At 51.3% G+C, this 27167-nt stretch overlaps 1 protein-coding gene across 1 annotated transcript in view; it reads right to left on the reverse strand.

Annotated features, from left to right (window-relative positions):
* Nucleotides 1-27167, reverse strand: part of RYR1 (ryanodine receptor 1) — a 109241-nt gene that overhangs the window by 63739 nt on the left and 18335 nt on the right. The window contains exons 20-43 of the mRNA XM_035023574.1: nucleotides 26088-26304; nucleotides 25188-25292; nucleotides 24891-24994; nucleotides 24406-24489; nucleotides 23293-23600; nucleotides 22262-22464; nucleotides 20854-21028; nucleotides 20475-20683; nucleotides 16757-17151; nucleotides 15260-15392; nucleotides 14260-14420; nucleotides 13646-13811; nucleotides 11685-11771; nucleotides 11298-11524; nucleotides 9460-10072; nucleotides 7653-7916; nucleotides 7118-7318; nucleotides 6466-6577; nucleotides 4853-4999; nucleotides 3071-3344; nucleotides 2204-2321; nucleotides 1985-2117; nucleotides 1525-1619; nucleotides 129-264 (exon numbers count right to left, since the gene is read on the reverse strand). Of these exons, the coding sequence (XP_034879465.1) occupies nucleotides 129-264; nucleotides 1525-1619; nucleotides 1985-2117; nucleotides 2204-2321; nucleotides 3071-3344; nucleotides 4853-4999; nucleotides 6466-6577; nucleotides 7118-7318; nucleotides 7653-7916; nucleotides 9460-10072; nucleotides 11298-11524; nucleotides 11685-11771; nucleotides 13646-13811; nucleotides 14260-14420; nucleotides 15260-15392; nucleotides 16757-17151; nucleotides 20475-20683; nucleotides 20854-21028; nucleotides 22262-22464; nucleotides 23293-23600; nucleotides 24406-24489; nucleotides 24891-24994; nucleotides 25188-25292; nucleotides 26088-26304 (4667 nt within the window). The remainder of the gene's footprint in view (nucleotides 1-128; nucleotides 265-1524; nucleotides 1620-1984; nucleotides 2118-2203; nucleotides 2322-3070; nucleotides 3345-4852; nucleotides 5000-6465; nucleotides 6578-7117; nucleotides 7319-7652; nucleotides 7917-9459; nucleotides 10073-11297; nucleotides 11525-11684; nucleotides 11772-13645; nucleotides 13812-14259; nucleotides 14421-15259; nucleotides 15393-16756; nucleotides 17152-20474; nucleotides 20684-20853; nucleotides 21029-22261; nucleotides 22465-23292; nucleotides 23601-24405; nucleotides 24490-24890; nucleotides 24995-25187; nucleotides 25293-26087; nucleotides 26305-27167) is intronic.

The following is a 27167-nucleotide window of genomic DNA, read 5'->3' on the forward strand; positions in this document are numbered from 1 at the left end:
CGGCCCCGCCCACCCGGGGAAACCCCTGCCCATGCTCGGCCAGGGGCTCCGGGTGTGGCCTGCACCCCAGGGAGGCTTTGATCAGCGCCCCCAGACCCCTGCCCTGCCACCGCCAACTCCTGACTCACCGTTGACGAAGACAGCGAAGCGCAAAAAGTCGAGGTAGCGCTCACCACCACACGGGTTCCAGCCGATGTCTGGGTACCCTTTGGCCAGGAGCATGGGGCAGCTCTGAAGGCCACAACCCGCCAGATAGGACACCACCTGCGGGTGGAGGGGGGCTCAGCCAGAGGCCAGACCCACACCGTTTCCTCCCCAAGGCTCACACGTCCCTGCCCATCCCTGGAGCTCTGCAACCAGATTCATTTCTGGATCTCAGCAAACAATCATCCTCCTCCTCCACCCTCATCTCCCACCTGGACCATCCCAGCGGCCTCCTTCCCGGGCTCCCTGCTCCCCTGGTCTATCCCACCCAACACACACAGAAGTGTCCCTTCCCTGCTTGGAACCCTCCTGTGGCACCACCTCACTTAGGGTAAGGCCCAGAGCCCTCTCAGTGGCCCACTAAGACCCTCTGCACAATCTTCCCTGTCACCTCCCTGCCCTCACTTCCCACCACTAACCCCTTACTCCCTTTGCTCCAACCATTCTGGTCTCTTTGCTGTTCCTCAAACTCATGAGGTTCACTTCTGTCTCAAGGCCTTTGCTGTTCCCCTGCCTGGAACGCTCTTCGCCTGATGTCCATATGGCCCCTCTCGTCCTTCAGAGCTTTACCTGAATGTCACTTTCTCAGTGAGGCATTCTCTGATCACACTTGTCTAAACTTGGACACCCTCCTGACACTTGATGTTTCTCTCCCCCGCTCACTTTTTTCATTCTTAACACTCGTCACTAGCTCATACACGATGTATTTCACTTATTCATCTTGTCTATTATCCATCTTCCCAACTGGAATGTCAGCTTCGTGAGGACAAGGACTTTTGCTTTTCTCTATCACTGTCACACCCCTACCGCCTCGAACAGGTCCTGGCACGTAGTAGGTACTCGGGAAATAGTTGTTGAATGAGTAATACTACAACAGCAGATAACTCTTATTGCGTGCTTACTGTTTTATAAATGCTTTCATGGATTAACTCATTTTATCCTGAGGATATCGCTATTCTATTATATTCATTCTACAGACGAGGAGACAGAGGCCCAGAGAATTTATGTCACTTGTCCAAGGCCTCACAGCAAGAGAGCAAGGGGAGTTAGCCTAAGTTGCTGAACTCCAGAGCCCATGACCTAAGTCGCCACCCACAGAAGTGGGGGGCACAGAGGGCCAAGAAATGTGCCAAGGTCATGCAGCTGCGGGAGGGTGAAGCGTGGATTTGCACTCGGGCCCATGAATGAGGGACTAGGTCCTGCTCTTCCCCTGCAAATGATTCCCCTTCTGGTTCAATCCTGGGCCATCCTATAGAGTGGGTCCCAAATTAGCAGGTGCCCCAAGGGGCCACGTAGGGGCCAGGCCTCCTCCTTCCACACCTTCTCCAGGTCCTGCTCTTGCAATGCCAAGGCCAGCTCGTTGTTGTCGATGACGGAGGCAGCTGCCACATCCAGAGGCGTGGAGCCCTGCATACCTGTGAGGGCAAGGGGCAGGGAGAATGTCTTCAGAGGTATATAGTTGATGGTCTCACTGCTGTGTGTCTCACCTCCTCTCTGAAGCCCTCCGCGACCAGCCCTTTTACAGCCTAGGTCAGGTGCCTCCTCTGGCCTGACCACTGTGGGCCGTCACTGTCTGTCTCCCACGCTGCACCGTGAGCCCTGTAAGGGACAGGGCTGGGGCTGGCAGGGTATCCCCAGCCCTGCTCATCACAGGGCTATAGCCTAGGGGTAGGTTGAGAGTGAGTGTTTGTTGAATGACTGAATGAGTGAGCCAGCAGAGATGAATGCTTGGATGGACCTCCAAGAGTGGGCCCCCCAGCCTGGGCTCAGGGGTTCTCACCCAGGCCAATGCCACTGTTCTCCAGCAGGTAGCTCAGGTGGTCGAACATGGAGCGTTGGTTCTGTCGGCTGATGCGACAGAAGTAGCAGAGAAAGCGGCAGCAGCTTGTCACCATCTTGGGGAAGCGGATCTCCTGGGCAGGCAGAGTGGGCCGGTGGTCAGTGCCTGCCCCCCCATGGCTCCCTACCCTGAGCTCCTCAGCCCACACAGGCCCCTTACCTTGGATTCGCCACCACCCCCGAGGACATTAACCATGACCTCCATGACCGTCTCGTGCATGCCCAGGGCGCGCATCAGGTTCGGGTGTTGGTAGAAGACCTTGTTGTTCATGATGTTCCTGTGAAGAGGTAGAGTACACAGGGTCGCCAGGGGCCAGGTGGAGCCCAAGTCCAGGGAGAGCCCCTGGGCCCTTGGAAGAGCTGTCACCACCACTGAGATAATAGTCAACATTTACTGAGCTCTTCCTTCATGCCTGGCACCATCGCCCTTTACAGATTTGGGCTCATTCAATCTTTATGTCCACTCTGGAAGGCAGGAACTATAATTATCCCTATTTCACAGAAAAGGGAACTGACGCATGGATCCAAGGTGGACTCCCTTAGGGCAGAGATCCTTACCATGTTGCACGTTGTATTCCCCAAGTGCCTAGAAGGGGCCTGGCACAGAGTAGGTGCTCAGTGAATGCTTGCTGAGTGAATGAATGAGGCACTCGACACTGAGTGAGTGCTCAATACTATCATTACCATTACCAATAGCATGAGCTATGAGGTAGGCATGGCTCTTCTCCAGTTTAGAGATGAACACTGAAGCTCAAAGAGGGTAAATCCTGTGCCAAGAGTTGTAGGTGAGTAAGAGCTGTTACCCCGGGCGATGGACGGAAGAAGGGACGGGAGGGGACATTAGCCAGGGAGATGGGCTAGCTCCTGGGAGAAGTATATCACCCCAAGGATGGGGCAGGAGTGGAGGAAGTGGATGGAGACATTATTGCATCCAGGGGACATGAGCCAGGGGGACAAGCTGGAGCTAGGAGGGCCCCCCCTCCTTCCTGGGGGATGTGCGAAATCCAGGGAGGGGGCAGGGCCTCACCCAATGCTCTGGATCATGAGGTTTTCCTCCTGGGGACCCATCTGCACGATAAGCAGGGACCGGATCTGGCCGAGGCACTCCAGCAGGCTCATGGTGTCCTCCATGGATAACGGTGAGATGGTGTATGCCCGGGGCAGGGCACGCAGCAGCTCCCCAAGCCCATCGTACTGCCGGTGCAGGAGGCTGAACATGGCCCGTACGAGCTCGGGGCTCTGCACAAAGTCCTCTTGAGCCCAACGCACCACCGTGTGGGACACCAACTCCTGCAATGACTCTGGGAAGGGGACATAAGCATCAGAACACCGCCAGCTTGGGGCCTTGAGCCCGAACAATGCAGAAAGGGCCCCTCTTTGCAGAGGGCTTTTCAGTTACTAACCTCCCCAACGCTCCTTTTGCCAGGAGTGGGCAGATTCTGGAAGAATTTTTTTTTTTTTATTGCCCTAAGATCTTCCCTGTTCTCTTCACCCTAATACCCAGACAGCAAGGGCCCCCTCAAGGTTTCAAGAGGAAAAAGAAATTGTATCACTTCAGAATACCAGAGTACATTATAAGCACCTTTGAAATATATAATTCACCTTTGAAGGCACAAGTCATAATTCCACTTGTTCTGTAAAAATACTGCTGATTTTTCATCAAGAGAGACAACAGACACAAAGAAAACCTGTGGCCTTCGGTATCATTTGGAAATGATATCAAAATGAACTGTTTTATTTTCCCTGGACATCTCCCTGGGACTCCTCTCTCCTATATCCAGCGTCCATTTCTCTCTCTGTCTCTCTTTCTCTCCCAACCCTTCTCCTTCCCAGGATTTCTGGGAGAAAGCACAGATGTCTCACGTGTCTCAGGGTTAAGAGAAACCTCCATGCACTGGCACCGAATGATGGTGTCAATTCATGACCTTCCAGTGCTACACAATCTGGCCCTGTCCCTTCTGACCTCATCTCCTGCCCCTCTCCCTTTGCTCACTCTGCTCCATCCACATTGGCCTCTAAACACACCAAGCATGTTCCTGCCTCAGGGTCTTTGCACTGGCTATTCCTTTTGTACCAATTATCTTCCCCAGATCTTTGCGTACCTCACTCCCCCACTCTGACCCCTCCATCTTTACCCCTTCTCTCTTCTATCACTCAGCTTTATTTTTCTCCTTAGCACCCATGGCCACCTGACATTATGGAATATGTATATGTGTATCTGTTATAATATTATAAACTCCTGGAAGGTGGAGATTTTGACTCTTTCCCCCTACAGTATTTCCCAGCCCTGCCAACAGTGCCTGGCCCAGAGCTGGCCCAATAACCACTTCTTGAATGTTGTAGAATAAACCCTGTACCAACATCAAGGACTCTGTCATTGTTGGATGGAGCTAAAATATATTTTGCATAATGGCCCATTGGCCCAATATTTATTATAACTGCTTTTCTAATCCCTCAGCATAGTAATCATTTCACCAAAAAAAAAAAAAAAAAAGAGGAAACCAAAGACAAGCCCTGAGGACACAGAAGCCATGGTGGTAGAGAAGCTGCCACCATCTCAAGGTGGGATGTACGTCTCTGCTCTGGCAGGCCATATGGATGCTGGTCCAACACACATACCGTGCAGCCCCCACACTTGGACCACACTTCCAGTATGCCTCTTCTCTCACCCCACCCCCCACTCCTCCTCTCTCATTAACCTACCCCTCCCTTGCCCTACTCCTCATGGCCTATCTTGGATCTAGAGGCTCTCCAAGCTCAGGGCTGCCTGTCCCACCCCTGCCCCCTCCCCAAACACCCCAGTCCTCACGGGGTTTGCTCTCCTCAGCAGGTGGTTCCTCCTCGGATTTCTCCTCCTTCTTCTTCACCAGCCGTACTTTCTCCAACAGGCTCATCAGGCGGCTGCCCAGGGTGGCCTCTTCCTCTGGTTCCTCCTCCTCCCCCACCAGCTGAATTCCTGGAGTTGGTCAAAGGGAGAAGGTGTCATTCATCTGCATGTTTATTCATCTACCGATTCACTTCTTCATTCATTGGTTCATTCATTCCTCATTTAGGTGTGCATTCTTGGTTTTTTTGTTTATTTCTCCATATGTTCATATGTTCGTTCATTTATTCATCCTTTGAAGAATTTTAAATGTCTTTTAAACTAACTATTGTAAATAGGTCCAAAGAACTAAAGGAAATCATGTTGAAAGTATTAAAGAGAAGTATGATGACAATGACTCCCCAAATAGAGAATATTAATAAAGAGGTGGATCATATAAAAAATAACCATATAGAAATTCTGGGGCTGAAAAGTACAATAACTGAAATTTAAAAATCACTAGAGGGATACAACAGCATATTTGAGCTGGTGGGAGAAAGAATCAGTGAATCAGTAGGACAATAGAGGTTATCCAGTCTGAAGAGCAAAAAAGAATGAAGAGGGGCGCCTAGGTGGCTCAGTTGTTAAGTGTCTGCCTTCGGCTCAGGTCATGGTCCCAGGGTCCTGGGATCGAGCTCGGCTTCGGGCTCCCTGCTCAGTGGGAAGCCTGCTTCTCCCTCTCCCACTCCCCCTGCTTGTGTTCCCTCTCTCGCTGTCTCTCTCTCGCTGTCTCTCTCTCTGTCAAAATAAATAAATAAAATGTTAAAAAAAAAAAAGAATGAAGAAAAACTAACAGAGCCTCAGAGCCTGTGGGACACCATCAAGTATATAAATATATGCATAGTGAGAGTCCCAGAAAGAGAGATGAGAAATGGCAGGGAAAATACTTGGAGAATAATAATAGCCCAAAAGTCCCAAATTTGATGCAAAATATTAATCTACACATCCAAGAAAGTAAACAAACTCCAAGTAAGATAAAATCAGAGAGCACCATACCTAGATACATGGTACCCAACTGTTTCAAAGCAAAGGCAAATGGAAAACTTGAAAGTCAGCTAGAGAAAAACCACTCATAACATATAAAAGAATCTTAGTAAGATTATTAACAGACTTATTATCAGAAACAATGGAGGTTACCCATTCAACCCTCCAGCCACCCAACCACCTCTCCATCCAAGTTTAAATATCCATATATCCATATATCTATCCATCCATCATCATCCTTCTCTTTATCCACCCATCCACCCAGACATCTCTTCCCCCACTTCTTTATTCATTCATCTCTCTATCCACCAATTTACACACTCATCATTCACTTGCCTATAGCCATCCATCCCTGTATAATCTGCTCAAATACCCATGCAAACTTATCCTTCCACTCATCCTCTGTCTGTTCACTAATATGTCTGTTAATTAATTAATTCATTCATTCACGTATTCATTCATTCAACCAAAAGTTACACTGCACCAATACTGTACATATTTAAGATCAGGAAATCTTAGGGAAACTTCAGGAGAGGTCTCAAGAGAAAGTTTGGGAGATGGGTGATCTCTCTTACCACAGTGTACCAGCAAGTCTTGATGAAATTCAAGCAAATCCTGTCGGACGTCTTCAGAGAGAGGACAATCTTCCTCATCCTCACCATCTTTGAAGTGCAATAGCATGTTTATCTAGAAGAAGGTCAAAAGTTAGAATGAGCTGGGGCGCCTGGGTGGCTCAGTTGGTTAAGCGACTGCCTTCGGCTCAGGTCATGATCCTGGAGTCCCGGGATCGAGTCCCGCATCGGGCTCCCTGCTCGGCGGGGAGTCTGCTTCTCCCTCTGACCCTCCCCCCTCTCATGCTCTCTCTATCTCATTCTCTCTCTCAAATAAATAAATAAAATCTTTAAAAAAAAAAAGTTAGAATGAGGGTCAGAGGCCCAAGAGCAGAAACTCTGAGGTCAAGGATCAAAGATTGAATTGTGAGTCCCTGTTTAAGGTCATGAGCTGGTAAACACTATCTGAGAGACTAGAGGTTTGAATGGAGTCAGTGTCCGTCTGAAGTGACTAAGAGGTAAGACTGGTTCAGAGAGAAGCAGAAGAGTAAGAAATAATTATATCAATAGGGTCAGAGGTCAAGCATGAGTTTAAAGGTGTCATGTCATCAGTAGGGGGAAAGGTTAAAGTTGGGGTTTAGACAGTAATGCCAGCTGGGGTCAAGGGTCAGAGTACCTGCTCCTGGGGTGGGGAGCGGAACTCGCGAGTACGTCGGGCAGTCTCAGCTGCAGACATGGTGAAGGCTTTCATGAGGAGGCCATAGCGATCCCGCTGGTTGGCCTGGAGCTTGTCCACATAGCGCTCCGCAAAGGCTGCTAGGGATTCCACACGGTGCTGCAGCTCTTGGTCACAGAAATACTCCAGCAGGTGGCACATCTGTGGGAGGACAGCCATGCAGTAGGAATGATGGTGATGAGACCATCCTTGAAACTTCACTTGTTTCTCCTCCCCTCTCCATGGCCCCGTCCTATCTGCCATCATCGTTTCCTGCCTGGATCCTTAAGCCAGGCTTCTCCATGGTCTTATCGCTCCAACCCACCTGCCACATGGCAACCGGAGAGATCATTTGAAGTCAGCAGCACTCCAATCATCTGTGGCACTTCCACAGCTCCCCACTTGCTTGGGACAAAGTCCAGACTCATGCCCCACCAGATCCTGTGTCTCCCAGCCCAGATCGGGGGAGGCTGGAGAACAGGAAGAATCAGCCCACCTGTAACTTCACAGATTCTGGCAACTTCATCTGGAGCAGCCCTTCCTCCAAGTCTTCTTCTTTTTCCCCTTCTGCTGTCTCCTCTTCCTCTTTTTCCTCATCTTCTTTCTCCCGTGCCTCTTCCTCCTCATCCTCCTCCTTCTCCTCTTCATCTTCCTCTTCTTCTTCCTCCTCTTCCTCTTCCTCGTCTTCCTCAGTGAATACTTCAGGTTCAATCATCTTCAAGATCTGTTTCACATCCTCATCGGCAAAGATGCCCATCACCTACAGGACAAAGCCTGTGAGCCTTCACTGTGGCTCACAAGACCTCCAAATCAACATCCCAGCCTCACTCCCCAGATCTGCTTCTCCTGCACATGTCAGATTCATTCCTACATGGGCTAGATATGATTCCTCCTACACAAAGAAATGGCATCCCCCTGCCCTGCTATTCATCTTCCTTAAGGTCCCCCCAGATCCACACCCTGTATACCACCTAACCTGGCCCAGACCACATAGCCAAACATGAGCACCTCTCCCTTCATTAGCAAATGTCCTTTCTCCTAAGTTTGAGCATATGTGACTCTGGAACAGGACACACCCTACCCTGATGGGATGCTCTCATAGCTCCCAGTATATGCTAGCCCTCAGTAAACATAATGAAGATGCTAACAGATGGAGGGAGAGCAGGTAGATGAAAGGGAAAAACAGTGGGGAAAGACAGATGGATACGTGGGGGAGAGAACTGTATGGCTGAATTAATAGATGAAATAGTAGAGGTTTGAAGGGGAGAGAAATTGGTGGGCAGATAATGGATGGAGAGGTGAAGGTAAAGGTAGAGGAAGAGATGGGTGGATGAATGACAGGATATATAATGTATGGATAGGTGGGTAGGTGGATGGATGATTTGATAGGTACATGAGTATGTAAATGAGTGGATGGGTAAATAGATAAATGGGTAAATAGCCAGGGGGTGGGGTGGGGTGGGATGGTTGGATGATGGATGGGTGGATAGGTTTGCACATGAAAATTTGGATGGATGGATATATGGATGAGATATTAGATGAGTATGTGAATGAGTGAAAAGATACACGCAATAAAGGATGAAGAATGAGTGTATGGTGGGTAGATGAATGGGTGTAGATAGTTGGATGGATTTGTGGGTAGGTGGATAGGTGTATATATATATATATGGATTGAGAGATGCATTGGTGGACAGACAGGCAGGTGGAAGATGAAGGAACAGATGAACCTGTAGATGGGTGGATGGATGGATATGTGGATGAATGTATGCACAGGTGGAAGGAGGATGATAATTGGATGTATGAAAGGAAAGAGAGATTAATAAATAAATGGCTAGGTAGATAAATGAATAGATGGAATGGTAGATATACTGATGTATGAGTAAATGCAAGGATGAATGGACAACTAGATTGAAAGTTGGATAGATGGATACATGGATGGATGGATGGAGGGATCTGCGGGCAGAGAATGGAAGGATAAATATATGGATGGACTTGTGGACAGGAAGATGGGGGTATGTTTGAATAGACGGGTGGAGGATAGATAGATAGATAGATGAATGATGGTTGTTTGGATGGGTGAATGGAAAGAAGGGAGAAAAGATTAATAAACAGGTTAATAGACGACAGATGAATGGGTGGGAGGAAAAGTGAATGAAAGGTGAGTAGGTGATAGAAGGATAAATTGAAAGGTGGAGGATGGAGAGGTGAATGGGTGCTTGGATGCCTAAATGAGAGGGGGATTGATGGGTGATTTGGAATGTGGAAGAAGAATGGGCCGGAGGGAGGCAGGAGGAAGCCATTACCAGCAGGGTGGACACGAGCTTGAGCACGGGCACAAACTGGAACTCCACAGAGCCCCCGACAGGGTCACGTGCGTGCTGCCCACCGCCTCGCACAGCCTCCCCCAGCATTCTCAGCGCTTTATCCCGCAGCGCCTCCAGGGGGATGCTGGGGCTGAGGCGGGCCCGAGCTTCGGCCACGCCGGCAGCCGGCAGGGCCGCCACGAAACAGGGCGGGGAGAAATGGTGCGGAGGCCTCAGCGAGGTGGTGACGCCAACGCCGGGCAGGCCGTAGCGGCGGGGGCCGTTTTCCGCACTTTTGCCAGCGGGGAAGAGAGTGATGGCGCGCGTCTCCTCCGTGAGGGGCACGATGTACTCGGAGAGCATGGAGCGGCGGCTGCGGCAGGCGCTTTCGAGGTGGATGCTGATGAGCAGGTCGTAGTAGCCGGCCCGCAGCGGGCCCGGCAGGTGCGCGTCCTCCAGCGCGTGCAGCAGCTGCGCCTGGTCCACGTGGCTGCACAGAGCATGAGCCACGCGGTTGTTGCCCAGCGCGCACACGGCGCCGTAGAGGCCGAGGGTGTGAGAGTGGAACCGCTGCAGGTCCAGGCGCTCCGACAGCTCCAGGATGTCCATGCAGCTGCGGCGGACGGGACAGGGCCCACAGACAGGGACAGACCACAGAGAGGCAAAGAAATGCTAAGGTGAGTGTCAAAGCCCAGTATCCTGCTGGGTCAAGGTTCTGCGAGGTCTGCGGCGCTGGGTCTAGGAGTCTTTTAATAGTTCTGGACGTCCCGACGTGGTCTGGGGGCTCCGTGGGATATATCTGGGATCCCCGGGATGGTCTGGTACTCTGGGCTATCTGAGAGTACATGGAGGAGATCTGGTGACCTCAAATTGGGGCTGAACCTCCCTCTGGCAGGCTCACTGAGGAACCTGGCTATGTTTGAATACGACTAGAATGTAAACCCCACCAGGGCAGGACATTTCTGCCTTTTAGGCACTTTTTTTTTTTTTTTTTTTTTGCTATATTCCCAGCACCTCAACAGGACTTAGCACATAGTAAGTGCTCAATAAATACTTGTTAGATAGATGGATAGATTGATTGAAAAAGTACGTGCGTGTATCTGGGACTCCCAGAGATGGGTCTGAGTCCCCTTGGGCAAGTCTGAGCCCCCTGAGTTATACATGAGCATTGCTAGAATGTCCGTTCACACGGGTTTGGTGTTTCCAGCCTAGAATGCTGCTGGTCACACAGGAAGAGCTCAGAGCTATCTGTTGAATGAATGAATAAAGGAAAGATGCAACATATCAGAGCCTCTCGGGGTGTCTGGGATTGGAGTCTGTTCAAGGTACCTAAGAGCATTCCTGCCATACATGTGAACACAGCTCTACTCTGGGTGTGTCTGGGTCCCCTGGACTGGGTTTGAGATTTCCATGAGATACATCCAGAGTCTCCCTGGGTGTGCCCAAGACACCCTGGGGTGCATGTGGGCCTCTCTGAGTAATGTCCATGTCCTTCTGAGGGGCACTTGAGGCTCCTGGAGTTCATGTGGCTTCTCAGTGTGGATCTGGGCTCCTTGAAATGGGCTTGGGGCCCTGTGGGGTAGGTCTGGGGTCCCTGGTTGTGAGTCTGTGGTCCACTAAGATGGTCCTAAAGCCCTCTGAGGTGGGTCTGGAGTCCCCTGGAGTCTTATCTGGCGATGCCCGAGCTGAGAGTCAGAGTCCCCTGAGGTAGGTCTGGGGCCTACTGGGGTGTTGGCTGGAGTCCTGGGGTGCTGGTGGAGGGGGGCACTGAGAGGGTTCCAGACCTCAGAGGACTTGCAATACCCATCCCACCCCCACAAGCCTGGGCTGGCCCTGACCGGTTCTCCTCAGGGATGTGCAAAGCCATCATGGTCAGCGGCTCCTGGCACTGCACAGCCCAGCCGAGCCGCTCTCCTGCACGCCGTGTCTCCACCTGCAGGAAGTGGTTGGGCATACGGCTCCACGAGACAGGCATCAGCATCTGCACCTCTAGCCGAGGCGGGCACTGCGGGGCTGGGTTCTTGCGCTCACTCAGAAACATGGCGGCTGACAGCGGCATGATGTTCTAGGGGCACAGAGGTGTGCTCGGGTCAGGATTCCCAGCCCTCTCTGTCCTGCCACTCTGCTTCCAGGGAGACCTCCCGGATTGCTCCACTTTTCAGCCACTCTGGCAGCCTGACCTCCCGCACCTACCACCTCAGCCTGCCCCATCACTGCACTCTTACCTTCTGCTTCCCCAACTCAAACTGGATGACGTTCTGGTGGGTGGGCAGGACAAAGACGGCAGGAAACAGCTTCGTGTTGGGCTCCACCTGGCAAGGAAGAAAAGGCCAGGGTGAGGAAGAGGGTGAACTAGAGGTGACATTGACTCTGGATCCTGAACTCTGGGGTTGACTGCCCCAGCCTGATCCTGCTGGTGTTTACAGAGCCAAATTCAGGCACTGAAAATGCCGCAGGGACCCCGAGGTTGCTCATGGGCTGCACCACCTCTGATCCAGACAGGCCAACCTCCCCCACCGCCCCCAGGGGCAACATTATCTTCCGGGTCATTGTGCATTTCATGCCCTCCACCTGGTACCATTTCCATTTCTCTCCCAAGACTCATTTGTCAAAACCCAGGAAGGTCTTCTGACTGCGCTTTCCCTCCAGCCCCTCTGATCTCCGCAATGGAACCCACCCAGCCTCCATCACCACAAACACCATCATCTGTGAAGCAGTCTTGCCAAACCTGAATCTAACCACACCTGTGGACCCGTCTGCCGGTTGACAGGAAATACAGGGGACAGAGGAAAACGTTAAAACAACACCACGCATCAGCCAGATTAAGACTGAGAAGCCAGGGCCAGCACTCTTCAGATGGTGGTAGATACATGAATCCCCCAGGATTAAATTTCGGATTCTCACTGGGCAGGTGAGAAGGGGGAAGCCTGAGATTCCTCATTTCTAACAAGCCCCCAGGTGATGCAGATCCTACTGATCCAGGGACCACACTTTGAGAAGCAAATCTTTCCAGGACAGACAGCCTGGTTTCTTCAACAAACACATTTCAGAGAAGAAGACAGACACGGAAGGGAAATCTACATATGAGAGACTTGAGGGACATAGCAACTAACTAAAATACATGACCTTATTTGGATTCCAATTCAAATGAACAAACGGGAAAAAGACATCTTTGAGACAACCAGAGAAATGTGAACACGGACTGGATTAATTAAGTAGGAATTACTAGGGACTTTTTATACGAGTGGTATAGTGGTTATGCTTTTTAAAAGAATCCTTACTTTTATAGAGATACATACTGAAAAGAGATGAAACCATATGATATCTGGGGTCTCCTTCAAAATCATCCAGTGGGTGTGTAAGTGAAGATGGGTATAAACGGTAAAGATGACACAAGATCAGGGTGCCTGGGTGGCTCAGTTGGTTGGGTGACTGCCTTCAGCTTGGATCATGATCCCGGAGTCCCAGGATTGAGTCCCACATCGGGTTCCCTGCTCGGCGGGGAATCTGCTTCTCCCTCTGACCCTACCCCCTCTTGTGCTCTCTTGCACTCTCTCTCTCTCTCAAATAAATAAATAAAGTGAAACCTTAAAAAAAAAAAGATGACACAAGATCAGCTGCAAGTGGGTAACAGTTGAAGCTGGAGAGTGGGGACATGGAGGTCCAGTACACTATTCCATTTTTGCATATTTTTGAAATTCTCCATTTAAAATAAAGTTTTATAAAATCCAAGTTAGATGGATTAATAGATGGGTAAGTGGATAAATATGTGATAAAGCCAGTGTGGGTGGTAGATTCTTGGTAGTGGGTATATGGGCGTTCACTGTACAATTCCTTTGATTTTGTTGTATGTTTGAAATCTTTCATAATAAATAAAATAAGTGTTGCAACAGGAAATGTTGAAAAAGAAAAGCCCACCCGAGGATTCATCCTAGGGTGTTCCCTGATTGGCGAAAAGTTGGCGATTGGTGTCAGCAGGGCCAAGAGGGACTATGGACCCCTCTCCAAGGTCAAGGCAGTGCTCTGTCTCCTCCTTTCTGGGTGTCAGTTCAGTGAATGGTTAACTAGGTGGTCTCCCAGGGCCTTCCCAGGCCTGGCCTTCTCTGGGGTCTGTCCTCAGAGGGGGTCTGGAAGGGTCTTCCCAGCATTCTGGGACATAAGGACACTATTGCTAAGCTGGGCTCACCTGGAAAAAGGTGTTGCTCTCTTTCCCATTGGCGGTAAACGTCATCAGGCCAGTGGCCAAGTCCACCAGGCAGCCAATGATGAGGTCTGTGTGGCTGATCCGGCCCTGCTGCCCGGAGCTCACGAAGTCCCCGCCCCACACCATGTAGCAGTTGCTGCACTTGAGGCTGGAGGAAACAGGAGAGGTCAGTGCATGGCTCCTCAGCCAAGGTGCTCTGGACCCTGGACATTTCCTTCCCCAAACTCCCAGATTACCATGACCTCAGAGCTCCACCCCCAGACCCCCACCTGCAGACCCGAGTGCCGAAACCCCAAGCCCCTCAGAGCGAGAGTTCTTAGAAGTTGGCTGGGGGTTCTGGGAGGAAGAGAGGGAAGGGGAGCAGGAAGAGAGAACAGAGACAGGAGGTAATGTAGAAGGGGGAGCATGAGATGAAGGAAGAGAAAATGGAAAAGACCAAACAGAAACAGAAGAGGAGGAAAAACCCAGAGGAGGAAAGTAAACAGGGAGAGAAGAGGAGAAGAAGAGGGGGAGGGAAGCTGCTGGGGCAAGCCTGGGGAGAGCCAGGTGCCCAGCGCTGACCTCTCACTTCCCACAGTCCCAGCCCCTTTCCTCACCTGCTGTGGACGTTGCCTTGTTCGTCCCCCATGGTCACTGTCACTGCCCTGACCTTGCTAAGTTCGAAGTTCATGTCGTGCTGATGGTAGTCGGGGGTGACCCAGCCCACCCACACGCAGCTGGGTTCCTGGCCAGCGAAGACCCTCACAGAGTAATAGTACTAGAGAGGCAAAGGGGGACCAATGGTCAGTCCAGAAGGTGCGTGACACAGGGCTTCCCCGGAACTCTAAGTTGGTCTCTCTGGATTCAGTGTCCTCTGGGAGTTCAACAAGAAATTACTGGATTTGAGACACACACACCCCGGGGTCTATGCCCCTCTATTTCTGTGTCTACTGATATATTTTTAGATTTGGGAATCCTCTTGGGACTATTTGTGATACCCCCGAATTTGGGTCCCTCTCCAAATTACAAAGTATTAATAAATAATAGTTGACAAATAGTTCACAAATTAATTAACTTAATCACCACCAAGTGGGTACAATTTGTATCCGCATTTTACTGATGGGAAAACCATAAAACTTCCATAAAGGAGAAGGCATAGAGCAGAAGTGACTTACCCACTTGGCACCCAGGTAGCCCATAATCCTAACCACAAGGCTGTCTCAGAAAACATTTCAGATTGGGAAATCCCCAAACTCTACTGGGGTAATTGTGACTGTTGGTTCCCAAGAATATACTAGAATAGCTATTAAATTTGGGGGTATTGAGTTTATATGGGTGAACACAAATATGAGGTCCCAAGTCTATATTGGTACTTCCTCTGGATTCTGGATCCCTGGGAGCTTTATAAGTGTGCCTCATAGCTTCATTGTGTTCCTGCAATTTTTAGGCCCCCTAGGTATGTGGATTTAGAGGTTCAAAGGACTAAATCAGTGTGTGCTCTATTTTATGGTCTTCAGTGTATACTGGGGTGTCCCCAGGTAAGGGGATTACTAGGGGATTGCCGCATGAAATTTGGAAATCTCAGGGGTCTCAGAGTTGAGGGTCTTAGATTCCCACCGTGGTGGTATTGAGGATGATCTCAGGGTCATCACGGTTGTCAGCGGGCACGACCTCTCGAGGGAGTCGGGGCAGAGTGGGAGTGGCTGATGGTTGGGTCATCATGGCGGCCTTCTTGGCCTTGAATAAGAACCTGGTGATGGGGAGGAGAGGCTACTGTGAGAACCAGCTCTCAAGCCCAGCCCCCAGACCTCTCCACCACAACATTCATGACCCCCACATCCCATTTCTAATACCCAAGTCCCCGCCTCTAGAGGGATAAAATTGCCAACTGAGTCATCATTATCCATTCTGGAGATGCTGTGCTCTGTGCTTGCAGATGCCTAAATTTAAAGGTGCCTCTGGGGACATGGAGGTTCCCTTTGTGGCATACAGTGGTCCCCCTAAGTCAGCATTTCTCATATGGGTGCTAAAGGCATTTGGGAAAGGACAATCCTGGGCGCCTGGGTGGCTCAGTTGTTAAGTGTCTGCCTTCGGCTCAGGTCATGATCCCAGGGTCCTGGGATCGAGCCCCACATCGGGCTCCCTGCTCCGCGGGAAGCCTGCTTCTCCCTCTCCTACTCCCCCTGCTTGTGTTCCCTCTCTCGCTGTGCCTCTCTCTGTCAAATAAATAAAATCTTTAAAAAAAAAAAAGGGAAAGGACAATCCTTCATTGTGTGGTACTGTCTTGTACATCAAAAGCTTGTAGAATTCCTGGAGTCCCCCAGTAGCATCACCACCGTCCCAACAAACTGTGATAACCAAAATCGTCCACCATTTCCAAAGATCCGCCAAGAGACACAGAACTACCTCCCACTGAAAACTACTGTGATAGTACAGGAAAGCACATTTAGTTTCAGGTCAGGTTTAATGCCTGTTGAGGGTCTCCTGTGAAGTTAGCTTTTGGGGGGGCACATTTGAGGCACGGAAATGACCCCAATTTAGAAGACCAGCAGTGTCCACTGGGATACCTTGGGGTATAGTCAACTCTCCCAAGACACTTTAGTGTCCATGGATAATAAAGTCCATTGGGGGGCACCTGGGGGGCTCAGTTGGTTAAGCGACTGCCTTCGGCTCAGGTCATGATCCTGGAGTCCCAGGATCGAGTCCCGCATCGGGCTCCCTGCTCGGCAGGGAGTCTGCTTCTCCCTCTGACCCTCCTCCCTCTCATGCTCTCTGTCTCTCATTCTCTCTCTCTCAAATAAATAAATAAAAAATCTTAAAAAAAAAAATAAAGTCCATTGGGTGAAATGCTTTGGGACCTACCAGGTACCCCAAGGATAGTGGAGTTTTCCATAGATATAGTGGGATACCCCAACTTTACATTCTCTGGGAAATGAGAGCATCCGAGGAGATAATGGGGTTCACTTGAGGCATGATGGGCTCCCTCAGGATTCTGACTCCAGAATGTTAAACATATATGGGGCCATTGAGGGACACAATGGGGTTTCTCATGTATTGAAGTGGGGTGCCTAATTGGGGTTCCCAAACCCCACCCCGGCCCTACCCTCGACTCACCCTCTCTTCTTGTTCTTCTCTGTTGTAGCATCCTTCTCATTCTCCACCCTGACGGGCTGGGCCTCCACCCCAGCCTGGGCATTGCCCCCGGGCGCCCCCTCCTTGGCATTTCCTTCTTTGCCCCCCTCAGCCTCACCCCAGCGCCCCGCTGAGCGCCGCAGGTTTTCGTAGTCGGGATCAGGTTCTGCCGCCCGGGCCTCATCCTCAGCGGGGGGCTGCAGGCCGGGGGATGTCAGGGGGGTGGCCCCTGCAGTGCACCGGAAGTGCTGGTGGAACTGGACTGGAAGGCTGAGCCGGAGGAAGAGCATCTCCACCAGACTGTTCTGGGAGCCCCAGGTGCGGTGGCTCAGGCGCAAGCAGGGCGGCGTGTCCACGGTGCCGTCCACGCGGGCCACCTAAGGGGGAGCAGGAAGGCTGAGCCAGGCAGGCAGGCTAGGCCACTGGTCCTAAACCTGGTCCACAAGGAGCCACCATGAGGCCTTAGAGCACCTGTGTGAGAATTAGCCAAAGACTCACTCCTCTGAGTGGATGGGCTCCCTGGGGGACACACAGCGTGGCTGTAGGGTATGCTCAGCCCTCTGCCGATCTCTGTCTGGGCACCTCGTACAGTGACAGCCCTGGCCAGACTCTGGAATCACTTGGGGGAACGTTCTGAACCTACCTACACACAGTCCTCACTCCAGACTAAGTCATCCACCCATCCATCCATTCCACGAATACTTCCTGAGACCCTACTATGTGCCAGACACCGTTCCCCAGTGCTGGGAACACATCAGTGAGCAGAACAAAGGCCCTGCCCTCCTGGTGTCTTGGGGAGACTCTCCGGGAGAACAGGCCAGAAGGGCCAGAGTTTTGTAAAGGCCCCCCCAGATAAATTTTTGCTAAATTTGCTGTATATGAAAATAAAACATTCAGAAAAATGCACGCGTCATAATGCACAACACGGTAAGGTTTTAGAGTGACCCCATCTGTGTGTCCAGCGCCCAAACGGAGACATAGAACTTGACCAAGTTGATCAAGTCCCACCCACCCAGCCAGGAGCCCCCTTGGTGCCCATTCAGTCAGCACCCTCTCAAAGACAGTGAGGGATTCTGATGAGGGAAATGTCCCGACCTTGCCTAAACAAGAGGCAGGAGCTGACAGAGGACAGATGCCTGGCCTCGGTGCTCCAAAGACAGCCTCTCAGAGGCTTTCTGGAGACTCCATGAACAACCAGAGTGGCTCCCTTTCTTTCCTGTCTCTTCTTCAAAGACCAAATGCTGAGACCTCTGTGCTCTCTGCCAGCCAGTGAATTCACCCCGAAACTGTGGCCAAGATTTGCTGTTCCCAGACTGTCTGCGGGGTCTTTTTCTCTGCTCTCCCCCATTTCTTATAAACCCAGTTTCGCTCTGCTCCTTGGCAACAGTCTACTGACCATCTCCCTCCTGTGATTTGGGTGCGGAGTAACTAAACATCTCAGATATTCTTTCACAGTAACACCCTCCTGATTTAACACACCACAGATTAGCTCTTCCTTTCTCGAACTGTCTACAAAGGGGAACCCACAGTTGTTGTGCTGTTTTGTGTCTGCCTCCTTTCACTCGGCATTATGTTTGTGAGATTCGTCCACGTGGTTGTGTGTAGGTTAGTCTATTCATTCTTACAGCTGTCTAGCATTCTGTTCTTTGGGTTGAGAACACATCTGGCATTAGCAGGAATTAGGAGGTTCAACGTCTGCTCCATCAGCCTCTCCAGCCCCTGGCACCTCTGGTCTTTCTGCCTTCACTGTCACCCCCTGTAATCCACTCTCAATGGGGACCTTTCCAAAACTCAGATCTAAACTACTTAAAACTCATCCATTCTCACCTAGTCTTAAAATGCCTCCCCACAAATTATTGATTACAAAGAGAAAAATAGTAATTTATGGTAGAGAAACCTGGCCGACTCCACCTTAACCACACAGTCAAAATTAAAGTAACTGGTAATAAGACATAATGACACTATGTGCCTCTTGATATCCTGCATCAAGCAGGACACAATGTTCTGGCATTCCTGCCGAGTATGTGTCACCTGTACCTAATCATGAGGAGATATTTGACAAACCAAAATGAGAGATAATCTGCAAAGTAACTGGCCTGTACTCTTCAAAAATGTTAATGGCATGAAAGACAAAGAGACTCAGGAACATTTGACATTAAAGAATAAAGAGACATTGGGCGCCTGGGTGGCTCAGTTGGTTAAGTGACTGCCTTCGGCTCAGGTCATGATCCTGGAGTCCCGGGATCGAGTCCCACATCGGGCTCCCTGCTCGGCAGGGAGCCTGCTTCTCCCTCTGACCCTCCCCTCTCTCATGTGCTCTCTCTCTCAAATAAATAAATTTTAAAAATTAAAAAAAAATCTTTAAAAAAAAAAAGAATAAAGAGACATGGGGTGCCTGGGTGGCTCAGTTGGTTAAGCATCTGACTCTTGGTTTCTGCTCAGGTCATGGTCTCAGGGTCGTGAGATTGAGCCCCGTGTGGGGCTCCACGCTCAGTCCAGAGTCCGTTTGTCCCTCTCCTTCCCCTTCTGCCCCGGCCCCCACTTGCTTGTGCTCTCTCTCTCTTAAATAAATAAATAAGTAAACAAACAAAATCTTAAAAAAAAAAAAAGAATAAAGAGACATAACAAGTAAATGCAACATATAATCCTGGATTGGATCCTGGACCAGAAAAATAAAAAGACACATTGTCACCACAATTAATAAAATCTGAATATGGATTATGAATTAGGTAAGAGTATGTGTTAGTATTAAATTTCCTGATTTTCATGACCGATTTTCATAACTGCAGTTCTGTAAGAGTATAGCCTGTTCTGAAGAAATGCACATTGAAATATTTAGGGATAAAGAGGCACGATGGGGGCACCCAGCTGGCTCAGTTGGTAGAGCATGTGATTGTTGATCTCAGGGTCATGAGTTCAAGCCCCATGTTCGGCATAGAGCTTACATAAAAATTTAAAAAAAAGATGTATGTCTCCAACTTATTCAAATGATTCAGCACAGAGAGAGAGGGAAAAGGATTATGTGAGGAGATCTGAACAATGCCATGGATGGGAAAACTGAGGCTCAGGAGGAGACAGTCACATGCCCAAGGCCACACAGCAAATAAGAAGCCAACCCAGGTATGCCTGATTCTAAAGTATCCGCTGAAGTTCAGCCACGTGGGATTCAGGTTCTTCCCAGGTTGAGAAAAGGACTATCACTTTGGTCTATGTGAGCTTTTTACGGTCAAAGTCTGATGCTAAGTTTAACCTTGGTAAAGAAAAGACACTAGAGCCTAAAAACTAGGGTACTCAGATTAATGAAGAGCTGTTAAAAACAAATAAACTGGAGAAAATATGTATATACAGATAGCAATTAGTAAGGATGGTGCCAAAATGTACCGAGAGATTTACATTTCTTTAAACCTTGCTATAAGATGAGATAATTATAAAGACCGGAAATTTCCGTCTGGGTCACTCAACCGAGCTCCTCTTTTTTCCCTTCCCCTATTTAATAGGCAAGGCACCTGGAGGTCAGACAGGTTGTGGTTTGCTGAGGTTATACCCTACAAGGCAGCCCTGGGAGCCCACTGTCCGGACATGCCCTTCTACACGGTTTGTGGGCTAACACAGAAGGAAAGGAGAAACTTGGGGAAGAGAACTGCAGGAAGAATGAGGTTTGGAGGCAGATCAGAGGGTACTGAGTGGGGTCAGTCCTCACCTCATAGTGGGGGTGCTCAAGGGGCACGGCCTCAAATTGGGGAAGGCTTTTGCTGAACCAGGTGGTGACTGGGCGCTGCATGTTGATGGCGAATGGCTCAAAGCCTTCCTGGAGGCCACAGATGGCAAAGAACCGCAGGGAGCTCACGTCCTGACCCAGGTTCAGGTGACCCACCTGGCCGGGTCCCAAGCTGCAGACAGGTAGGAAGCCTGGTGGGAGGGGACAGAGGGGCAGCGGTGAGGACAGGTGGGCAGGGCAGGGGCAGGAGGGGAGGAGTTATGGTGGAAGGAAGGGATGGAAAAGCAGGAGGCTAGGGACCTAGTGTAGGGTCAGGTGAGAGGAAAGAAAACCAGAAAGGGGCCAGGAGGCCAGCTCTCACCATCCCCAATCTCGATTTCCCGGAATGCCGTCTCAGAGCCTGAATCGGACATGAGGACCTCGCCATTGAGGGTGAAGATAATGGTGTTCTCTGTGAGGTCAATCATGCAGCCCACAACATCACCTGGCTGCCACGGGCGCCCAAATGGCTCACTGCCCAAATGCCAGCGCTGGCCCTGTTAGGAGATGAGGGGGAAGATGCGCCATGGGAGGGACACGCAGAGAAACGGAGACACACAGAAGCAAGGAGAGACATGGAAAGATCCATACACAAGGCATTGGGCCCAGGGCATGTGGGACGGAAGAGGGGTCACCCCCACAGGGCCCCCATCATTTCCCACATTTCCATCCAAGATCCTTGGAATGTAAGGGGTAGGCTTTCATGCTCTCCCTTCCCACTGATCTCTGTATCCCATCTCTTCTGCCTGAGCTCTCTATGTTTTCATGGCTGGGGGCTGGGGTTATGCAGACCACCAGAGCGGTAGTGGGGAGTTGGGGGCGGCAGCGAGTGAGAGGGATGGAAAGGAACAACGAGACTGCCAATGTCTACAGACTCCTATCGACCAATATGCCCCCCGGAATAGACCAATGATAATGGGTTGGATGGATGGGAGGCAGGGTTTATGCCTGGATGGAAGAATGGAAAGGAAGTTGAGTCTACATGGGTTGATACAGGAAAGGAAGAAAGTATAGACAGAAAGATAGATGGATGCGTGGGTGGGTGGATGGATGGGCAAGGGGATGGGTGGATAAATGGATGAATTGATGGATTCATGCATTAAAGGATTTGATAAATAAATGAAATCACAGATTGATTAAATAAGCGAATGACTGAACTAACAAATAAATGAATAAACCAGATGGAAATGTGGACGGTTAAGTGATTATCTGAACAGATGAGTAGATGGATGGATAACTGGATTTGTGGGTAGATGAATGGATGAACAGAAGGATGGCTGGATAGAGAGATGGATGATGGATAGATATATGTATGGATAAGGGCGCCTGGGTGGCTCAGTCGGTTAAGTGTCTGCCTTCAGCTCAGGTCAGGATCTCACAGTCCTGGGATCAAGCCCTGCATTGGGCTCCCCACTTAGCAGGGAGTCTGCTTGTCGCTCTCCCTCTCCCTCTCCCTCTCCCCCTGCCCATCCTCGCTCTCTCTCTCTCAAATAACTAACTAAATATTTATTTAAAAAAAGATATATGCATGGACAGGGAGGGTGGGATGGATGGATGGATGGATGGATGGATGGATGGATGGATGGAGGGACAGACGGACAGATGAATGAGTGGTAAGGCAGATGCAGGGAGGAGTGGACAGTGGGGCACAGACAGAGGCAGGGCTGGCGTATATGAGCTGTGGGAGGGACCACAGGGCCTGGCAGAAAGGAGCGCAGGGAGGTACCCACGCGGTGCCCATTGAAGACATAGGCCAGCTCATCAGCTCCCAGCTCCACGTCAGGCCGCAGGTCAGGCCTCGCCCAGCCCACTCGCATCTCACCAGTGGTGACTGCTTCGAACTCAAAGTACCAGCGTCCGCTCTGCACCGCATAGGATTTCTCTGCCCGGAAGATGCGCACCCGATCCCAACGAGACTGGCTCTCCACCTGACCTACAAATGGGGCCAGGCAGAGTCAGGGGCTGGGTGGGGAATGGATCCCAAGACACTGAGAGGTTGGTGGGAGACACCAGAGACGTCAAGGGCCTTGGGGGGTCTGGGGGAAGAGGGATAATTTCTTGGTGTTACAGGAGAAGAACTGGGGACTCTCAGACTAGTCAAAGAGGTGGGAAGGACCTACTAAGTGAGACTCTCACCCCCACCCCGTCTCTTTAGCACTCAGAACCCTCAAAGAAGAGATGCTTACAGGACAGAAAGTCGGGTAGGTCACCGTCATGGTCTAGGGTTAAGGGTCAAAATTAGGGTTGATGCTTAGATTCAAGGGTTGAGAGCAGAATCAGGGAGAGAGTGTCAGAGTCAGGCTCAGGGAGAGGATAGAAATTGGGGTTGGGGCCAGGGGTAGAGAAACTGAAGGTTGGGGACCACAGCTAGAGAGGCTGATGGAAGCTGGGACTGGAAGTCAGTGATAGGTCAGGGGTCAGGTTATGGGTAAGGGTTAGAGGTTCTGAGTTCTTGGTTGGGTGGCTCCAGGTTGTAGCCACAGTCTAGAGGTCAGGGGTTAGGCGTCTTAGCTGGGGGTCCGGGATCTGGGCTAGCGCTCACTGGGCTCCTGGTCTGGCAGGGCTCGAGCACGATCGAGGTCAGTGGTCAAGATTGGGTTCAGGGTCGGGGTCAGAGTAAGGGTCAGAGTGGCGGGGAAAAGGCTCGGTGTTGCAGATGGAGCCCATCCAGGGGCCGAGCGGAATCAGAAGTCAGGGGTCAGGCAGCAGGGCCTGCGTCGGGCTAGAAGTTAGCGTCAGGGGCCCCGAGGTCCGCACTCACTGGGCTCCTGGTCAGGCGGCTCGATGTTGTAGCCGTAGCCCAGCAGCGTGCGCACGGCCTGGCAGAGGCTATCCCGGTTGCTGCGCTTGGTGGCCTCATCCAGCAGGCGGTAGGGCACCAGGCGAGGGTTGCGGCGTGCTGGGATGTCCTGCACAGCACTGTAGCTCCAGCCCTGGGCCACGCGGTCTCGTGCCCACACATTGTGCCCATTCTCCGCCAGCCGGTCCACCAGCGTCATCTGTGCGGGTGTTAGCCGCACGTGGCTCAGGTCCAGTGGCGCCGGCTTGTACCCGTTGCTCATCATGTACCTGTGTGCGTGGCAGAGCTTGGTGAGATGAGACCCCTGACCCCCGTCTCTGGGCTCTGCGCAACAGGGCCCCTGACTTCCCACCCTTGCTCTCGGGGTCCTGTGATCCTGAGCTCTGAGTTTTGGGATTTCTGACCTTCGATCGCTTGACATCCCCTGAATGAGCTTTGAGATACTTGGCCTCTGAACGCAGGATCCTGTGGCCCTAGCAAGGGCTTCGCTTCACTGACCTCTGGCCTCTCTTACCCCTGCGTTGTGATTTGGGGAGCCTCATCTTCAACCCTGGAACTCTGACCTCTCACCTCTAACTCTGAGGTTTCTTACCTCTGACCTCAGAACCCTATCACTTCAAATTCCTGGCTTTGGAGTCCTTGACCTCTGAACCCTGGCCTCTATCCTCAGGACCTCTGATCTCTCACCTACAATTTTAGGGTCCCTTACTTACGACTCCTAATAACTTCTCACCTCTTTCCATTGACCACCCCTGCCTCTGACTTGGAGATATTACCTCTGTTCCCTCATTTTCCCTGATTCTATGGCAGACCCTGACCTTGGGTCCCGACTCACACCCACTCTCCCTCTGGAACTCCCAACTCTGCAATCCTGACACCTCCCCAGGACACTCACCACTGACTCCAGAGCCCTGACCCTTGACCCCTGGTCCTATGACCTTCACCCTAACCTGTGGCCCCTTTGTCTCTGACTTCAGCCTCCCTAGAAGACCCCCCTCAACCGCCCAGCCCTCACCACGTCATCCCCAGCCTCCCACTGTATCCCCCAGATGGGACCCGGGCCACCACACTCACGTCTTGGGGAGTTTGGTCTTCTTTAGGTTGTCCTCTGCCTTCTCATCCGCCATGCCCACATGGCAGCCCAGTGCCAGCAAAGTCCTGGGGTGCGGAGGACAGGGTCACCGCACACATCCTCCTGGCCGCTGGCCTCCTCTCCCCAAGCCCGACTCCCCTCCTCCCCCGGCCCTTGCCGGCCCTCCGCGTCTCTTGCTCTGGCTTTCTGGGTGTCTGTCCCCATCTCTCTGTCTCGGTCTCTGTCCCTCTAGCTCCTGTCTCTCCCTGCTTCTTTGTCTCTGTATCTCTGACTATGTCCATCTTTTCCTGTCCGCTTCTTTCCCTGATTCCGCGTCTCTCTCTTTCTCTTACTGACCAGCTCTCTTTATGCCTTTGTTGCTCTTTCTTGCCCTCTTTCAGTCTCTGCCTCACGATCCCTGTCTCTCCTTGCCCTCCTCCTCACCAGAGGTCAGGCCCAGGACCCTGCTCCCCGGTACCCCCCTCACTTGAGCGTCTCCCCCGACATCTGCAGGTTGTAATTCCTCTCCGGCTCTGGTAGGCTGTGGAAGTCCACAAGACACGGGTGCAGCCTCTTATTGTCATCCCGAACCTGGAGAAATCCCAGTGTCAACTCCTCAGGTCCCCTTCCCTCCCCCCAACATGCCCAGACTGTGACCCCTGAACTCCTGCCCTTAGTTCTGCCACAGGAAACCCAAGAGTCCCTTCCCCCAACCACGGGCCCCTCCCTGATCATTCCCCCCAACAGCAAGGCTGACGCCCTCATGCTGCAGGCAGTCCCTCACCGGGCCATAGGTCCAGCCCTGCTCAATGCGAGTCAGCGCCCAGAGTTCATGGATGTTCTCTGCCAGCTTCCCCCGAATGCCCTCCAGATGGGGAGGCAGGACAATCTGGGGGCAGGGCAGGAAACATTTGTGAGGCTCCTGTGGTCCTTCCAGCCTGCACCACGACCCCTCTTCCCAAGAACATGTACAAGCCCTGGACAGTCCCCCAGACCTTTCCCGCTATTCTGAGCCCTGCTCCTCATCACCTGACCCTGACCCCAGGGTTGACATCCAGCTGAGTAAGGACTTAGAATCACAGAATTAAGGAATTATCCGGGAACGGGACTATCTCCCCGCTGTGGACTGGTTGCTCCATGAGGACAGGGCCTGGGGCTGCCTCAGTCTCTACCACTTTCCCAGCCCTGCCTAGCCCAGAGCCAGGCCCAGAGAATATCCTCCGGAAGTGGTTGCAGAATGAATGGATGAGTCTCTTTCCTTCTTTGTACAGCGAGGATCCGAACGATACTGACCTCATAAGGATTCAGTGACATAACCTAGATAAACTACTAAATCTTACGTAGTTTAGATAAAAGCCTGCCACACAGTAGGTGACTAATAAATATTAATGTCATTAGTGTTCTTCAGACAAGAGATAATGATGGTTCAGACCAGGGCGGGCCATGAGGAGGAGAGGAGGCAGGGAGGGATGTCCAGGAGGCCAAGTGGACAGCCCATGAGGCTTACAAGCTGGTGGGGAGTGGGAGGGAGACATCCAGAAGGAGGCCCATCCTCTGGCCTGGCTACAGGGGGATGGCAAGTTCCCCGTGAAATAATATCGCTACTGCTACAGATAACAGTAACTACTGAGTACTATTTACTCAGGACTGCCTCACCAGGAAACCCTTTCGGGGCAGGCAGTACCTGGACAGTGTCCACAGGGCAGGGCACAAAGTCGGTGTGTGAGAGGCAGCGGCTGGGGCCCACCAGGTGGGGCCCCCGAGGCCCCTCCCGCCGATACTCTTTGATGGGCTCCAGATGAAGTCGCTCTCGAGGGAGCACAGCCTCGTGGCATGGGGCATAACCAGGTGGAGGGAGGAACTTGAATTCGCCATGGCGGCCACCAAGGAGGAACCGCACCCTGAGTGGGAGAGAGGGGTCACTGGCGGGGCAGATTACAGGGAGAATCCATGCTCAGTGGGGGTAAGGGAGCAATCCTGGGATCAATGAAAAGTTCTGGGAAAGATCACTGGGCAGTCATGGAGTCATGGAGGTCATTTAGGGCCAAAAGGGAAAGTATAACATCAAAGAGAATGTCTGAGGTCAATGAGAATCATTGAAGAATCAAAAAAGGAAAGTATGGAGTCATTGGGGAGTTAATGCAGGGTCATGGGAAGGTCCACTGGAAGAGACGCTGGCTCAACAGAGTATTTGGGGATATTGGGAGGTTTTTGGGAGACCAAGAAGGCCATTTGGAAATCACTGAGAATCTGATGTAATGGTGAGGTAACCCTAATTACCACTGGGGAGCCCTTCACAGAGCTTGGGGTCATCGGGAAAAGACTGAGTTACTGAGAGGTCTTTGAAATAATTGGGGTCATTGAGGGATTATGGTCACTGGAGGATTACGGAGCAATTGGAAGATCACTGGGAGATGTCGGGATCACTGAGAAGTTAAGAGCATAGAGTCATTGGGAGAGTCCAAGATCATTGGGGGGTCACTGGGAGGGTTCGGGGTCGCTGGAAGACAGCTGTCAGATTCTGGAGTCATTTGGCAGTCACTGGAATGGCATAGAGTCATTGGGAGAGCCTGACATCATTTGGGAAATAACTGGGAGAGTCTGGGGCTATTACATCATTATGCAATTTGGGGGAACACTTGAAGGTCACTGGAAAGACATGGGGTTGGGAAGAAGCTGAGGTCATTGAAAGCGTCTGGGTCACTGGGAGGACACTAAAGTGTTTGGGACAATGTAAAGGTCACTGGGACCTTCACATAAGGAT

Source organism: Mirounga leonina, unplaced genomic scaffold (genome assembly GCF_011800145.1).
Source record: "Mirounga leonina isolate KUSES-001 unplaced genomic scaffold, KU_Mleo_1.0 Mir_177, whole genome shotgun sequence".
Taxonomy (NCBI): domain Eukaryota; kingdom Metazoa; phylum Chordata; class Mammalia; order Carnivora; family Phocidae; genus Mirounga; species Mirounga leonina.